This window comes from Seriola lalandi, unplaced genomic scaffold, assembly GCF_002814215.2.
Source record: "Seriola lalandi dorsalis isolate HSWRI2012SDOR001 ecotype SW California unplaced genomic scaffold, Sedor1 jcf7180002054181, whole genome shotgun sequence".
Classification (NCBI taxonomy): domain Eukaryota; kingdom Metazoa; phylum Chordata; class Actinopteri; order Carangiformes; family Carangidae; genus Seriola; species Seriola lalandi.
Window position 1 is genome coordinate 548866 of NW_019524734.1, and position 18013 is coordinate 566878.

At 39.7% G+C, this 18013-nt stretch overlaps 1 protein-coding gene across 2 annotated transcripts in view; it reads left to right on the top strand.

The window, feature by feature from the left end:
• Positions 1 to 18013, top strand: part of brinp2 (bone morphogenetic protein/retinoic acid inducible neural-specific 2) — a 196674-nt gene that overhangs the window by 83366 nt on the left and 95295 nt on the right. For both annotated transcript variants that reach the window (XM_087173332.1, XM_087173333.1), the window contains exon 2: positions 3207 to 3671. In XM_087173332.1, coding sequence (XP_087029458.1) covers positions 3274 to 3671 — 398 coding nt within the window. In that variant the 5' untranslated portion in view covers positions 3207 to 3273. The remainder of the gene's footprint in view (positions 1 to 3206; positions 3672 to 18013) is intronic.

Below are 18013 nucleotides of genomic sequence, written 5' to 3' on the forward strand. Positions count from 1 at the left end.
TTTGCACTCAAGCGCTCCTGCAAATGACTTTTCAATCGTTTGGAAACTTTGAATAAAGTCATTCTTGGTTCTGACCTTTGAACGACTATGCAGCTGCGACAGCTGTGCAATTTCACCACATTGAGGACATTGTGCGGCGGCCTGTCTTTGTTCCAGGGTCAGCGGTCACACTTTATCAAGTCGACCTAGCAATCTTTGCAGATTTCCAGTGCTTCCATAAACGTACAAGGGCCTTTTTTTTGTTTGATTCATGAACAGATCTTTTCATTCAGTGTGAAAAGTGAATTGTATTCTAATCCATATCCACATTTTTACTGAGCCATCAATGGAAAATACAACATGTTGAGAGGAGAACTTCAGCTAAAATCACTGAGGCACAATTACAAAGCAGTTATTGCAGTGGCTCTTGCATTTCTGGGTCAGTTATATTATTTTGTTATGTATAATTCATATACAGATGAATGGATAAATGCACTGGCAATAGCACACAAGTGAGACTTCATTCTCTACTAAAGGAAACATAAATATTTTTCATCCTCAAGCACAGCTACAAGACAGATTCTGTTTAGCTTCAGGCCTGCAGTTTCTCTAATAATCACAGTAATATAAGATTTTTTGTTTTTGTTCTTTAATAGAGATCAAGGATGGTTGTAACATTTCTGTCTGTATCTTGGAGCTCTTTTAAGCCAGTGTGTGTTTAAAACGTGATACAGACTAGTTACATGCGTCTGCTATTAAACGGTGTAGCTGTTATCTCTGCAACACGAGTAGAAAATACATTGTTTTCTCTATACGGTCGATTCGGTCTCAAACACAAGTGAAATATGATTTAAGTTTGAAAAGTTTAACTACAGAGCAGACAACAAAAATACATACAAGTAAAAAAACTTTAACTTTAAAATATTCTTTTCCTTGTAAAACAGTCTGCGTCTGCCACAGGGGGCCACCTCCTCACATAAGGACAAATTGAGCGTGTATAGAGGGAATCAGGCGATCCGTGACTTGTTCCTGATTTGAGAAAATTGGAAGTGTTACAACTGACCCGTGTTACAACCATCCCCAGTCTCCCCTGTAAACAGTTTGAGAGAGTTATTGCTTACAGTTTTTTTTGAGCTCTCACTGACATCATCCGATCTTAGTTTGATAGATTCATTGTCGCTTTTTGCTCTTTTCAAGGGGATTGTTGACACAGAAAAACAGGTCTCTGAAAGTTCATTTTTTACATTGTGCTAACATCAATAGGAAAAAAGCAGACTGCCTGTCTGATGATGATCAAGATAATAATAATAATAATAATAATAATGATAATGATAATAATTACACTGTTTTCAGTCCAAAAACCTGTAAAATGTGTGATTTTGACAAAACAATCCCAAATAACCTACAACACATCTTTGAATGGTCATGGGTCGAGCTCAGAGTCTCCTCTCTTCTGATTGGCTCACCGACCTGTTGTTGCTAGAGCTCCAGAGAGAAGCCTGAGAGAGGAGATGTGAAACTACACTGAGATGGTTTTTGGTTCTTAAAACCACAAATATATCTTTAAATATGGGACTGTCAAAATATAAACAATATATTTTTTTCTCCCCATAGATCAAAATTAAGAATCGGAATTAGCATCTTTATAATTTTATAATAAAATATATCAGAATAAAATGATCAGTGCTCCTGTGCCTGTAACAGTGACAGACAAGACACCCTGTTGCTCCTGCAGTTTCCAGTATTATACAGTTTATTCTCAGTCATTCTGTGTCAAGGTGAATGTCGTCTCATGCTGCTGCTGGAGAGCCAGGTTGGCTGAATTTCATTTGACCATCATTCATTTGCATAAAAACAAGTGATCACACCAATGAGAGAGCTAGTTTGCATGCAGGTGCATGTATGGACAACCACTGACAGTTCACCTGGCAGATACTAATGAGCAAGCGACCACGGTTCGCGACTGATGTGCAGCTCACGGCAGCGTCCTGCATATTACTGCAAGTGAAGTGAAGTTACCTCTGCTCCAGATTCACTGCAGTTCAAGCTCGTTATAAAGGCATTGTGGGAAATGTATAGCTGTGTGGGTGGCTGTTAAGATGATGTTATGTTATTTGACGTTTATATAATAAAGTCAAAGGGACATCAGTTTTTTTTCCTGCCTACTGAAAATTTGAATGGTTTGGACAGTATTTAAATTACGTTTAACACTAAGGTTACTACAGAAAGTACTTGGAAAATTCAAGTTGACTTGCCATTTAAGTTGCACTAATGGAACAGTTATTGTGAAAGAAATTAGATTATTAACAGAATAAAGTACAGAATAAAATCAAGAAAAAGCCAGGCAGTAAGATCAGAATAAAAGAGTTGAGGCAGAACATCCACACAACAGACAGCACAAATCTACAAACAGTCAAAGGCACAGAATGAAAACCACATTAAGTTGTTCCAAATGTTAAAGAATAAAACATGTGATCGTCCTTTCCTCAGGGAATCAAATTTTCCTGATTTGACCCTCATCCATAAGAACCTTTACAGTCACATACAGTTGTCCTTACAGGTAATATGGCATTACCACCCACACAAACATATCTGACACACACACACACACACACACACACACACACAGATAGAGCTTTGCATTAAATCAAATTACCACAAAAGCAATTGTCACACAGGCAGAATGTGGCCTCTGGGGCTCCTGAGGAGCTGGGGGAACAGTGCCAACCCTGATTTGCAGGATTTTACACAAATTTGTTATTTGACTAACAGAGACGCTAACACAGATACTATTTTTTTTTTACCCAAAATGGCCTAAAATTCACTTTCGCATAAACATCAACCAAAAGCAGTTCCCTCATCAGTAGAATATGATTTTCCTGGCATCAGAATTCCTTTGGAGGAACAAAAGCAACGTCCCTCTGATTCCTGCCTTCTTCCTAATGCTCATGGTTTCATTACAATAATTGCACGTGTGTGTGACATGCAGAGAATACCTTTCATGTGCACATTCAGATCAGACATGAAAACAATCACTCCGCTGTGAGTGATGTTGGCTTGATAAATACCGCTTTCTGCTGCCTTCGTAATTCTGTGCTGTAATCACAATGTGTGGACAGCGGTGTCTATCAACGACAGTAAAACTATGAATTTAGAAAAATTGTTTCAACCTCTTATCACCGTCTCTTTTGATTAAAACCCAATGTTTCTGTGTTTTGCTTCTTCAGGCCAGTGGGAGGTGACTGTCAGAAGAAATGCCGGTCCCAGGTGCCCTAGTACATCACCACCGGGACCATGGCAACTCCTTGGCCAATGAGAAAAGAGAGGTGCTCCCATGGCTCCACCTGCCTTGCTAGATGGTCCGCATCCTCCTTGATGCTCCTATGGTTGCCGTGGGTGTTGCTATGGCAGCCGTGGCCGACCCGAGCTGAGCAAGTCGGCGGCGGCGGACATGGTGGGAAGGCGCTCCACGGTTCCCTAACGTTTCCCTCGTCCTCGTCATCTTCCTCCTCCTCGTCCTCGTCCTCCTCGTCCCCCTCCGGCTCCTCGTCGTGGGGCTTCAGCACGAGGCAGAGTGGGGGACAGCTGGACTGGCTGCTGTCGGAGAAGGGACCTTTCCACAGATGTCCGGAGTACACCGAGTTCAGAGAGAGGTTCCAGCAGGGATTTTCTACCAGATACAAGATTTACAGGTGAGAGAAATCTACACTCACCAAAAACAAACTGAACTCAACCGTTTACATTAAGATTTCCCATTTATGACACTTGAGAGGTGAAATTATGTTGGACCAACTGAGGAACATGATGTAAAGTGAATTAGTTTTTCATCTACTTTTGAAAGTATAATTGATTACCGTGAACTAATTAATTGCATAACACAAGATTTTAAGTTGATTGCACATAAAATTGAGCTGGTTTTGATTATTTATTTCTTTGATTAGTTCTTTACTCAAGTCAGAAGAACTTATGTTTAGAAGTTCTGAAGTGGTCTGAAAATTATAACTAGACATTTTATGTTAAATTTACTTGAATTATAATAATTAATAAAACTTTATATTTACTTATATATTAATGAAAAAAGTTGCTTCAAGTATTAAAAAAAACATCACCAAATAAAATATATGAAATTCATATTTCCACATTGAACTTGAAATTAATAAAACTTTAAATGTACTTATATAAAATTGATTCCCAGGGACTATTGGTGCAAAGTAGCATTTTTGCTACAATCTGGCTGGTTCACATCTTGTATTTTATATCAGTGTTCATTAACGTGCGTCGTCCCTATCAAATAAACAAATTACGATAAATTCCAATAAATTGCTGCATAATGTTTTACAGTGTATCAACACAATGTTTTTAAGTTGACAACCTGAAAAAGTTGATGCATTAGTTTTACCATTATTTTTTTTCCCTGCAACTTTCTCTCTTTACACTTTGAACTTCCAAACTGTAACAAATGTGATGATGCTGAATCTTTATAAAATACTGACGCTTAGTGTTTTGTACTTTCTTTAATCAAGTTACAGCAACAGCCTTAAAAATATTTTAAAAGTACATCAAGCAGGCCTACATGTTGGTCCGCTGGGATACTGTAGCTTTTGCTCAGAGCATATACAGCATTATGCCCATCAGCAAAACACAGCACCCTGGGACATGGAGTGTTCCCAGGGTGCTGTGGATCACTCAACCTCAGTGATGGCATCTTTCATCATTTTCAAGGACCTCCCCTCAAACTCCTTTATCACTGTGTGGAACACGTTTAAATAAAGGTTCAAGTGTGAAAGGACAGACAAACAAGCTGCTTAAATACCCACGAGAATAAATAATTGTTATAATTCCACAAAAGATAATTCAATTAATTAATATAACTCATGAAGTATTGTATGTCCATAAAGTGCCAGAGAGCAGCTCGTTTCTAGTTGTAGTGTCATACAATCTATTCTTTCATCCATCCATCCATCCATCCATCCATCCATACCTGTCGTATTCTTGCTCATATCTTTTATTTTGTAAAAACAAAAGCCCCTATTGACATATCTGACTATTAGATGTTGACCAGCCGGACACTGACATCAAGTATTAAAAAAATCTATCACCAAATAAAATATATGAAATTAATATTTCCACACTGAATTAATTTTTAATAATGCAGCTCTAACTGTTGAACCAGCAGCTTGAACCAGGAATCTGTGTGTATGAGAGCATGTAACGAAAAGATGTTCAGTATCGCTTTTTACTCATAACGCAGCTCGTTGTATTAAAATGCGCTGGATGGGTGAAATCTAATTCCATGGCTAACGCTGTGATTTGTCTGTTGTTGGAACAAAATCTGAGATGGGACAAAAATATCTCCTCTCTCCTCTCTGTCATGACGCACCAAAAGTTTGCTCTGTGTTTATACGGAGATAAAAGAGGAGGAAGAAGTCAAACTTTTCTTTGCATTAAGTGAATTCCAGTGGCTTTGAGTATGTTCCTTCTTCTTTAACGGCCTAGTGTGGAGATTTAATGAGCTAATTAATTATAAATGAGCTGTTTTGGACAGATTTTTCTGTCTTTACTTTAGGTGTGAATGGATTTTACAAGAAGCTTATACTGCTGCTGTGATTCATGTGGTCCTTCCTAATTTAATTTTTCTAATTAAGTAAAACTGTGTTCTGTGAGTTGAACTCTTTAAAGGGCAACTACACAGGGTTTCAGAGGGAATGGTAAATGCATTGTCTCTGGCAGATTAAAGCCAACCCTTTAAATAACCTCCGTGTAATCTGTGAACAGATGAAAAGAGGAGTTGTTGTTCATTTTGAGCGACAGGCAGAGAACAGAGGGATGTAGCTGTTGTACACTGTGTCACATTTCTCTTCAATCCCTCAAACTTTTTGCTGATTCTGTCTGTTCTGAATCATGAGCTCAGATGGACCAGGGAAATGTGATGCAGGCCTGAACTAGTTAAAGTTTAATATATAAAGTATAGTAGATATTCATTATAGTCATAGAAACCTGGCTGCCTGTAAAATCAGCTCTCGTTTCTCAGGTGATGTTATCTAAAGGTTATATAAGTTATAAGATTATATCTGTCTTTACAGCTCATAAATCCAAACTCATAAAACAGACAAAAATCTTTGTTGTTTAAATTTACTGAAAAATCAACTTTGGCATTTAAAGGGGCAAAACAATTTTTCAATATCTTTATAATCCTGAGAGAAAGGCTTCACGGAGAATATTATTAAGATAGAGTTATTATAATATATTATTATTATATTATTACTGTTTACATGTTGAGATGTTGTGAGTTGACACAAGTGTTTAAGTTGTTTTTGTGAAGATCTGTGTTTGGGCAGATATACCATAATATCGAATATCACAACATTTCCCATCATATGTGATTTTTTTTTTTTTATACTATTGAATTGAATTACTTTGTCAGTGTTACACAGTCTGTCCTGCTGTCACTTAATATATAATCATGTATAACTATAGTCTATATTATATAATTTCATTATTATAAAATGAAAAAACAACACATGAGCTGAGCTAATAAACATAAAATACAATAATACAATTATGTAGTATAAAAAAAGAAGACTGTTGTATGACAAAATGAACATAATTACATCTGAATGACATCACTGCTGTATCAACCTTTAGGATAAATGATCACAGACAAAGGTCAACATCAAAGTAAAGATGACTTAATTGTCATTTAGTCATTTGTAAATGAACATTATGTGTAGCACGTCTCGCTGCCACTGTGAGTTCTCCCAACTCGAACGCTGACCAGACGATCCGCTCACCAACAGCGTCTTTTATTGTGTACACTGCTCACACACACTTCCAACATAAATATTCAATCTTCTACCGAGCACCTCTGGTTCAGCAGCCTAATGAGTCAATCTACTAATGAGCCTGTGTGGTGTCTTTCCTTGTGTGTGAGTTTGTGTGTGTGTGTGTGTGTTGCAGCCATCACAGGTTCAGCATGCTACTGCATTCAAACGAAGAGTGTGATTAGTCAACAAACAGCAGCTGATAAATCAGCTCACCTGGGACTGCTCTCCACACCTCCTCCAACTCTCTCTCTCTCTCTCTCTCTTTCCTGCAGCTGCATGTCGACCACGCCCACCCTCACATTATGTTTTGTCTTGTACATTAACTAGTTTAAAAAACAGATGAAGATCCCCAACAGCAAAACTATTTAATGTCTATTTAATCTCCTGCTTCCCTGCTGCAGAGGACAGAGAGGTGTGGAGGTTCTCTGTGTGTGTGTGTGTGTGTGTGTGTGTGTGTGTGTGTGTGTGTGTTGAGGCTGTTCGCTGTGTGGTCTATAAATGATGCAGTGGAGATCTGCACCAGGTCCAGAGTTCACATCGGCCCCTGTCACCATTATCATTATTCCAAATTTAATACCAAATGTGATAGATATACACTGTACCCGCTGAGGCTGCAGTTTCAATTTCCATTTCCTCAACCTGGAATCTATATTTATATATATATATATATATATATATATATATATATATGGCCTCTATTCAGATTTTTTTTTCTTTGGCTTGTCGTTCACCTCTCCTTCCCTCCTTCTCTCCTCCCTCCATGAGCTCTTAAAAATAGATCCTCCGAGCTCATGGCCTTGAAAGTTGACAAAGCCATTTGTACCGTCAGAGACGTAGACTTGTCTGAAAATTAAATGTTTTAATTATCTGTTATCTTTTTTGTTCTCTGACCGTTGTGGGAGTTGTACAGAACACTCTGGAGTGAGTCATTCTCACGCTTTCTCCCTCTTGGCTGGCTCTCTTTTGTTAACTATAATTCATCCAGAAAAAGTCAGCCAGGGATGTGAAGATATGTGATGGGCTAGTTCACAGTCATACAGCCACTTATACTCTTAGCCGGTGCCTGCTTCACTTCTCTGCTGCTCCTCCGGTCACTTTGACAGCAGGAGGGATGAGAAATGTCTCCATCTCAGGCACTTTTATCAGTTCCTTATAGAAAATTGAGTCTTTTAGCTGACCACATCCCGCTATGTGGAGTCTAAAACTTGAGGTATTTTTTCTTTTAGAAATACCAAATGACAGTGTTTTCCTGTCTCCCTCCTCCTTCCTCCCCCTCTGCTGTCTCCCCTTCCTCTCTGTCTTCCTCTGCCCCGGCTTGAATCAAATGGAAATGACAGCATCACTTACAAATAAAGTGAAAGTGCAGTGTGAAATGACAGGTGAAGTCTCCATGACATAAGTGGGGCAGATTGTCATATGACTCTGCTTTTAGCTGCAGGACACTTTCAGTGATCTCTGAGAAGGCAACATGGTCGACTCATCCTGATGTGTGTCTCTTTCTCTAAGACAGAAATCCTAACTTTGGGCAAATACTTCTTTTTCTTTACACTTCCGAGCTTAACCAATAGTTTTATTTGCCTAACCTTAACCATAGAGGCTGCAGGTCAGACGACATTCATATTGGACTAATAATAATTAAGAGACTAATAATGATAATGGTGGCAGTGGGTGTTGAGAGGGATCACGGTGGCAGCAGCAAGCTTGCATCACAAACCCACATTCAACAGCCCTGGAGGCAGAAATACCTGCAGAAGGCGACAGAAGGAGAGAGAGGATGACGAGTTAGTAACATGCATTAATGGGATATGAATGATGGAGAGGAGGAGACAGGGAATCGTGCATCATGGGAAGTGCTCCAGCAGTCTAGGCCTATAGCAGCATAACTAGAGGATGGGTCAAGGCAATCCTGAGCCAGCCCTAACTATAAGCTTTATCAAAAAGGAAAGTTTTAAGCCTGCTGTTAAACATGGAGACAGTGTCCACCTCCCAGACCCAGACTGGGAGATGGGTCCACAGGAGAGGAGACTGATAACTGAAGCCTCTGCCTCCCATTCTACTTTTAGAGTACAACAACTAAGCCTGCATTTTCGGAGCACAGTGTTCTAGTGGGGTAATGGGGTGCTATGAGATATTTAAGATATGATGGTGCCTGACCATTGAGGGGCTTTGCAGGTGAGGAGGAGGATTTTAAATTCTATTCTGGATTTTATAGGGAGCCAGTGCAGAGAAGCCAACACAGGAGAGATATGATCTCTTTTCCTAGTTACTGTCAGTACTTGAGCTGCAGCCTTCTGGATCAGCTGGAGTCTTTAGAGAGTTGTTGGGGGCAACCTGATAATAAGGAATTGCGATAATCCAGCCTTCAAAGTAACAAAAGCATAAATCCTGACTGAAAATCCTTGAGTAAAGCATTGTTCTGTAGAGTCACACAAATGATCAGCGGCTGTTTTCTAGAGGATCTTAGAGAGAAAGCGAAGGTCATACACAGGTATATAACAGCTGCTTTAAAGGACTGTGCTACATAGTCTGTTTATAAAGACAGGTTGATCATATCTAAGTCTGTAACAGTATAATTGAGATGAGTTGGTTGGTGGAGGTCGATGGGAGAAAAATGTAATAAATATATGTCAGGTTTTACAGCTATCTCTAAGGTTCCTATGTTTAAAGATAAACTGGTGCCAGGTGACATCAGGAGGCGATGAGTTTGGTCTCTAATAGTTCGAATCTTATCATTACTAAAGTCATTACTGCTGAGAGCTGTAGGCATACATGGATCAATAGAGCTATGACTCTGCCTGGCCAAAGAGGCTGTTTTTATTTTCCTCTAATAATGATGAGTAATAGGCTGCTGTGGTATTACAGGTAGAACATTTTTGGAAACTGACTTCCTCATTATGTTAGTCATATTCCAGTAGGCAGTACGTGTCCTCCAAGCTGCATGTGCTGGGGCAAACTAGTGGTAAATAACTTATATTCTGAGAGACGGGGTTGATTGTGCCTCGCTCTGACAGCTGTTGCTGTGTAAACAGTCAGAAGTGGCTTTAATGACATGTTGATGTGCACTTCTCTTTCCTCTCGGCAGCTGTTTAGTACTGTTTGATTTAAATTTGTTCCCAGTTACTAAGTTACCAGTCCAACAGGCTCATCCTGAATGAACTGGCTTGTCACTTCAGGAAGTTGTAATGGCAGGATGAGCCTTCGTTTCTGATACCATCCAGACATGACTCACTCAGACGCAACAGTGTCTTGTTCTGTCAGAAACGACTGCTGCCTCTCATCCCCCCTCCTCGCGTTCGCAGATTCATTGGCTCCCTCTTTTGTGTATGTACTTTGCAAATGCATTCCTCAATACCTGGGATTGTTTTGTTTTTGCTCATGATTTGATTGCCGCGTCCCCCTGTTACACACAACAACAACAACAAAGCACTTGTGCATTTCAGCCAACGCATCCTACTCCAAGTATTCCTCAAGACCACTGGCACACTTCCCTCCGATCTGTATGAAAACAATGAAACGAGGCCGACGGGGGCCTGACAACATGGGCTCCAAGCCAGAATGAAATGACAAAAATTCGATTTTTTTTCTTTTAGCTTATTATTTTCACTTACAAAAATAACCTTGCTTGTGAATAACAATGTGAAATATTAATCATTTGCAGCGCAGTAATGGAAATGCTAATCAGTGGATCATCATTTCATGAACATTTTTGAGTCTGATCAGTGATGGTGGAGATAAAGTACATGATAGAACAATGGATAGATGAATGAGAGTGATAATTTATGATTACATGTGCTGGTAACAGCTGTTTTGTACATGTGTTATGGAACAGGAAGCTAAGTCGCTCAGTAAACACTATGACGAAAGCAGTGACTCCTTCACATGTAAATAGCACCTCTCTTTGTGTTTCCTACTGTACTCCTGTGACCTTTACTAATTCTAATATCTGATTATCATGTAGGACGCCAGCAGGCTTCTCCCTGCATTAACTTTCCGCAGAGAAGAGCAAAATTGGCTCCTCTCATTAGCTTTTAATAAGGGGTAATGGAGATGGAATACATGTTAGCTACATTTTCCTGGGCTAACCCTAATCCGTTAAATCCTTTTATCTCATCATGGCACTAGTTACATCAGCTGCTACAGCCTTAAACAAGCTCAGAAACCATCAGCGGATGAGGACGTGATGTCTGCACTTTCTTCTTCATCTTCCTTTTATCGTCTCTCTTATGGCCATTGTCTGAGGAGAAATCCAGCTCCATCTCCACATGAGAGGCATTGTTTGGAGTCAGTCCATTTGTGGCAGTGACACATAACGCTAATTAATTATCATAAACTTGATATATATTTTTGCTTGTAGGCTGGTAGCTCATGCCCTTATCTCTAGGGAAAAAACATTGATAGTAGTTAACAGGAGCTGCAGTCCAGCTGGGCTGGATGACTTGGACTCTTTTTAGACTCAAATCATGAATCAGTTGAAGTCCACGTTAATCAGTGGTGGCACGTTGTCAGGAGAGCAAACCAGGCAAATGTTTGGGGCTCCCCCAAGGGGAAAAGGGGCCCCTGATGGCCCCTCATATTGGCACATTTTGCAATGACAACTGTAAACCCACTTAAACCCCCCCATAAAGACACTATAAAGTACACTGCTGCTGCGCCAAACACCTACTAAGTGGGGTCCCTGATGATTTGTGCTGTAGATAGCGTCTACCAATGTGTCTGCATGTGAGGCGTTTAGGTGACGTCCTTAAATTGTAGCACCTGCCGATTGTCTGCATGTGAGGCGTTTAGGGGACATTTGTAAATTGTAGCACATGCCAATTGTCTGCATGTGAGGCGTTTAGGGGACATCTGTAAATTGTAGCACCTGCCAATTGTCTGCATGCCTGGGGCCCCCCAGAGTCTAGGAACGCCACTGATTGTTAACCTAGCTCCAGTTTACATACTAACAATTTTGTCTGTTGTTGTCTCCATACAAGAGCTCAGCTCTGCTGTGTGTTAGGGAATACAAAACAAACTTATCTGTACTGTACAACTTTATTTGTAGTTATTATTTATTACTTAATTAGATGATTTCAAATATTTAATCATGATTTATTAAGCTTGCTGAGTCTGAATTAAGCCTTTTGTGGCTGCTGGGGAAGCCACATGTGCGCCCTCTAAAGACCGACTCTGACGCTCTGTCTTCTGTGGTCCACACCATCAGACACATAGCGAGCTGAGTGTGGATAAAGCAGTGGGGCAGAAACAGGCCTGTGGCTCTGTGATGGAAACAGTCGGGAGGCAACAGCCTGCGCAGCAGGAAACACTTGCCTGCTGGCCACGCTGTGCATGTGTTCGCATGTGCTTGTGTCTGCTGACCAACAATGCAACACAAATGTGGGTCGCACACTGTATTGCCACACACACACACACACACACACACACACACACACACACACACAAACACAGAGGGTCTTTACGTCTGTTTGATATGTTAACCTCTCTGTTTCATAAAGGGATGAAACAAAAGAAGCACCAACTGCTGCGCACATTACCTCTGGTCTTAAACACCAACTGGGTTCAAGCACACACAGAGAGGCAGAGAAGAAGAGGGAGAGATGAAGAGAGCATTGACAGAAACATAAACAGTGTAAAGCTGAGGGAGATATGCATACATGTAAGCGAGAGAACAAAGCAAAAGGGAAGACAGTATCTTTGAAATCTCTTGTTTTAATATTGCATTTTCCTCACATACTGCCTGCCAGTGCATGACGAGCAACTGACTCACACACAAACACACTGAGTGGTGATTAGTGTGTCTTTGTCCTTGGGGGAGAAGGGTTAAGCTCAGTGTCAGTTTAGTTGTTGAAAATTGAAAATAATTGAATTATACAGATTTGGTTTCATTTATTGTTCTTTATTTGTGCTGCTGGGGAAACTGGTAAGCACCACCAAAGAGGCAATAGGTGACCTCTTAAATGAACGTGGGCGATACTTCCTCACATCTCCTCCCTGGATCAGGCTCCTGAATTTCGTTCATCAAGCCCCTGTCTCATTTAGTGAGACAAATTGAAAGCCAAGGTCTAAATGAGAGCCTTCAAATTAAACCTCTAAATTGAGTAGAAATTTGTAGTTAAGAAATGGTAAATTACTTTTACAATTACATAATATAAAAAAAAAAAATGATACAGTGTTTGTATTAACTCCTAAGGAAGCAGATCTGATCGCCTTTACACATATTTTTCATTTTACATTTTTCTGCATGTTGCCTCAGAGTGATATTGTGCTTATGCAGGACATGTACAGTTGTTCAGGCTTGACTGTGCTGTCTGCAAGAAAGTGGCTGGCTCTGCAAAATCAGCTGTTGTTGTAAGTTAAAGTTAGGTTGCAAAACAACAAGGCCGGTGTTATTCTGTCTTTTTCTTTCCTTTTTTTGATGGTCATCCTATAAAATTACCCAAACCAAAACTGTGTTGGTTTGTCAACCGTGATGACGCCGTCTGCGACACCTAATGCCGAGCCTGTTTATCTCTATGTAAACAATAATCTGATTCTGATTCTGATTCATAGTTTTGGGACAGTGACAGGGGTCTGTCATATAACAGGACATCTCATGGTTCAGATGAACAGTTCAAACATCATTAATCGTCACGTATATTAAAGTACAACCACAGCAGTACACTGGTGAGAAACTGCTGAGACAGACCTAACCATGAATTAAATGGTCTACAAACTAACATGGCTGATGATCTGAACATGGTTTCTCTGTTTGTCCTGTGGTATAATCATAATAATACACTCCAAAGTGTCCTGATATAGAAAGTAATGGATGAAACGGCATTTTATCTTCATGGGGGCAGTTCCTCGCAACACATCTCATCATGTATTATGTGAAGAAGAGTGAGTTCACTCTGGCTCACATCTGTTGGTTATTTCTCTTCCAAACGCTCGCAGCCGCCAGAAACAGCAACACACACTTCTTTTGTTTTGTGGAGGTAAAGAGAGACGACTTGATGGTTATTTTTACTCACTGCAAATTCTAGGAAGTGAATTGAGGTTCTTCATGCTACCCCTCCACTGAGTGACATTTTTTGTATATAATTTATGCTGCAAATGAGCAATGTAGTGTATATGTGTTTGAAAGTCTAAGCAACGGATGAAAACAAGGTATTATTATTATCAATATTCCCCATGTGTCCATAAATCACTGCAATAATAAAAAATACGTTTTTATTTTTTATTATTTGCTGTGTAAAAAAAGATAATCACAGGTTCCCACATATTGTAGCTGTTCGGTTTTGCGTCAATGAATGACTCTCAGTGTTGAATAGCACAGAATTAAACTTCCTCGGTGCACCGCTTTAAAGATGACAGGAACATCAACAACTGACGTCCGTGATAAGCAGCTCAGTTTTGTCAGCTTTTTGAATGTTCTACAGAATTACACCAAAAATCAGGGCTACATCGGGGACCAGTGTAATGAATTAAACTATTGCTCTCACGAAGGAAGCCGTGATGAGTGATGAATTACCTGTTTAAAGAGAAGCCAGCAGTAACTGCGTGAAATAAAGTGTCTGCAGAACGGCAGCTGAATCTACAAGAGACCTTGTCTTTAGAAAGCGAATCAGAACAAATTGATGCGAGCGAGCCTCCACATTAACCTTTGATATGAGCTATTTGCCATCAGACAAAGGACTTGCTATTGAAGGTGCAGTGGAAAGCTAAATCTGTCTAAACAAAATGTTTTTTGATGGACAGGGAGAGAAAGAATGTGTGTGGGTTTGTATCTGTATGTGTGAAACTGTGTTCTTTTCCGTTTTGCCTCTATCTAATTTAAAAATCATAAAATAACTGACGGGGAAAAGTCGTCACCAAAATTGCCTTGAGTTTTTCAGCTCAGAGAGGTGACAAAGAACTGCAAAATTTTATTCACATTTAAACTTTTAAAGGGTCGATAACATTCAAAGCGGCTGCTCTGAAAGGTTTCCGACTTTGCATAGAGACAGAGAGACAGACAGGCACAGACAGACTCTTCAAGAGCTTCAGAAAAAAAACTTCTGAAACTTCTCTGATCACTTCTCTAGCATAGCGCGCTCCTTTGCTATGTAATAAATATACATAATATATGTACATATATTCAATTTCCATTCATGAAATATATATCCATGTATCCATTGTGTGTGCATATATTACGCACATAATTGCAGATTCAACCACATCTATCTAATGTAGAAAACAGGTCATCTCATTCTTGCTAATATCAAATATAAACTGCACATGCATGGTTGTATTGCAGTAGATTAGAAGCTTCCACACAGTATCAGTAAACAGTGTGACATGCCACAGTAACTTCACAAAATGAACAAGACAGTTTAAGCAAAGAAGCGCTTCCATATGGAACATAAACACAGCGGTTGACAGTCTCACATGCTCGTAATGTTTAACAATCAGAGTAATATGCTTATAGTTAAAATTACAGATTTCAATTGAGCTAATATCAACAGTAAGGAACAAACAACTTAGTTACCACTAATAACAACAACCCTGTATTTTACACAACCTTCAACTGCAATCATATATATATATATATATTTATTGTCTCTTACTTACTCTCTGTGAGACAGCAGTGGGCGGGGACTAACTAGTAAGTGTACATAACATGATTAGATAACCATGGTAATTGACTGACAGCTGTGGTAACCAACAGAAACATGATGAACGTAAATGAAAGAGAGAAAAGTTAGCCCTTTTTAAACAGGTTACATTTATGGCAACATCAGTCTTAATGTAAGGACATATGTCATATACTATATTTCTGTATGAGTAATTGCTTTGCCATAGTGATTTATTAGAGACATTTATTTGGCGATGAAAGTAGCAAATGATAAATTAAAATGCAAATATAAGATCTGTGTGGTATTCTTAAAGGCCGCACCTACACACAAGTGTTTTCAGGTACTGCTGATCAGACCTCGACTCACGAGGTCATGAAACTCCATGTACCGATAAGGATGATAAAAGTGTGATTTGTCCCGCGCTAACAGGTGTGCGATGAGGCAAAGAGGAGAGCGAGGGAGCTGCGAGTCCAGCTCTGTCTGTCCACGCCTACACAGTCATCAGAAAAGATCTAATCAGCCACAGTAATTAAAATCACATTTGTATGCAGGGCCTTTAAAATCTAACATCCTGACAATTTTAAAACCTTTCTGTAATTTACATATTAATAACAGCTAAATTATGTCTAAAAGAGTTGAAGGTTTTGAAATGAAACCGCATGATATCACAGAAATTCATATCATCTTTCATAACAAGTTTAAGCTTTTAATTGTCTTCACATTTCATCTGAGGACTTTGGTGTACTTGGAAAAGAACACACGGAAGTTGAAAGTGGTGAATGCTAATAACCATTACATCATGTTTTAAAGGACCTATATATTCTAAAGCTAGATGTCCACGTGTTGTTTGATTATAGATCAGGTCTAGCTTCTATATTAATACTGTGAAAGTATCAAAGCCTCAGTCCACAGAGAAATGCACACAGCCTGTATTCAGAAACTGAGCCTTAAAACCAGCGGTCAGGACTTCTGGAACTTTGTGATGTCACAACAAAGCAGTCACCGCTCTCAGCCATGTCCCAAGCCCCGCCCACCTGGACCCATCATCAACCTTGCAGGATTTGGTTTCTCCAGTAGTTTACCTGAAATCTGCTTTATTTTTATCTGATCACTCAGAAAACAGTCAGAGCCAATCAGAAGAGAGGCTCAGGGCCTCCTCTCTTCTGATTGGCTCACCGACCTGTTGTTACTAGAGCTCCAGAGAGAAGCCTGAGAGAGGAGATGTAAAACTACACTGAGATGGTTTTTGGTTCTTAAAACCACCAATATATCTTCTTAGGGATCAACACTTCAAATAAAAACACAGGAGGAAAAGGAAATATGGAGCTTTAGACTTTAACTTGATCCAAAAGACCTTAAAGTCTGGAGCTCTGCATCTTTAAACCTGCATTCACTGATTTATTTGCCACTTGGGGGCAGCGCTCTAACAGTGACATCTTATCGCCTTATAAACAGTCGCCTGTTTACGCATTCAGCAGACACAGAGCAACATTAGCATTCATCTGGACTCCACCTGATGAATGTTACGTCCAATATTCATTCTCCCTTTCCCTATGATTTTGCCCCTCAAGATCTCCTGAAAGCAGCATCTGGCATCTTTAGCGGCTAGATTTCTCCTCTATGTTCACCAGCTAGGTGCTGACTTTGCCAGACTGTGTGTTTATCAGGACGTTTTTCTGAAACCAGCTGCCTGCTGCATCTTCAAACGGCTACAATAAGAGCTGAGACTGAACCAAAACAGTAAAGCTGTGGGCTGTAAAAAAAAACTGAAACAAATCTGGTAATGGTTGTGTATTTATAGCTGGAAATGAAAAGAGCTGGAAGGGGGCAATTCTGGTTGAATTTATTAATAAACCACAATTTGCATTTATGTAATGAATAAATGCTTTCTGCAACTGTATTTAAATGTGCAATAATTCCCTTTAAATGACCTCTTTTTGTGCAACTTTCAGCGACTCCACATTGTTGTTGTTTTGAGGTTTGTGAGCCGAAACAGAAAAAGGGGAAATATGACTGACAATTCAAAAACAAAACAAAACATAATGCACCCACACTAAACTGAACACTGACTAAACAGAAGGTACCCAGATTTTTTAAGTGAGGGAGACAGAGAAACAGAGAGAGAGAGGGAGAGAAGAGAGGTGTGGAAGCTGCATTGACTAGTTCTGATGTATAGATTCCCAGTAGCAGTAGTGTGAAATATGAGTTGCTTCACCAAAGTCCCTGTGACAACAAACAGGGCGCACACACTCACACAAATTTTGAATTTTATATACTCAGCTTTCTGGTGTTTGTGCATATGTGTGTGTGTTTGTGCATATGTGTGTGTGTTTGTGCATATGTGTGTGTTTGTGCATATGTGTGTGTGTGTGTGTGTGTGTGTGTGTGTGTGTGTGTGTGTGTGTGTGTGTGCCCGAGAGAGAGAGAGACGGAGAGAATAAAGTTGGAGATACACAGAGACAATAAACATCAAAAAGAGCTTTCCATCAAAGAAGATTACGTTAGATACAACACTGATGGGATGGAAATCCGGGCAACATTTTCCTCTTTTTTTCATCATCAAAAGATTATGTTTTCTCAATAAAACACTCCTCGCTCCACCCCCCCCCCCCCCCCCCC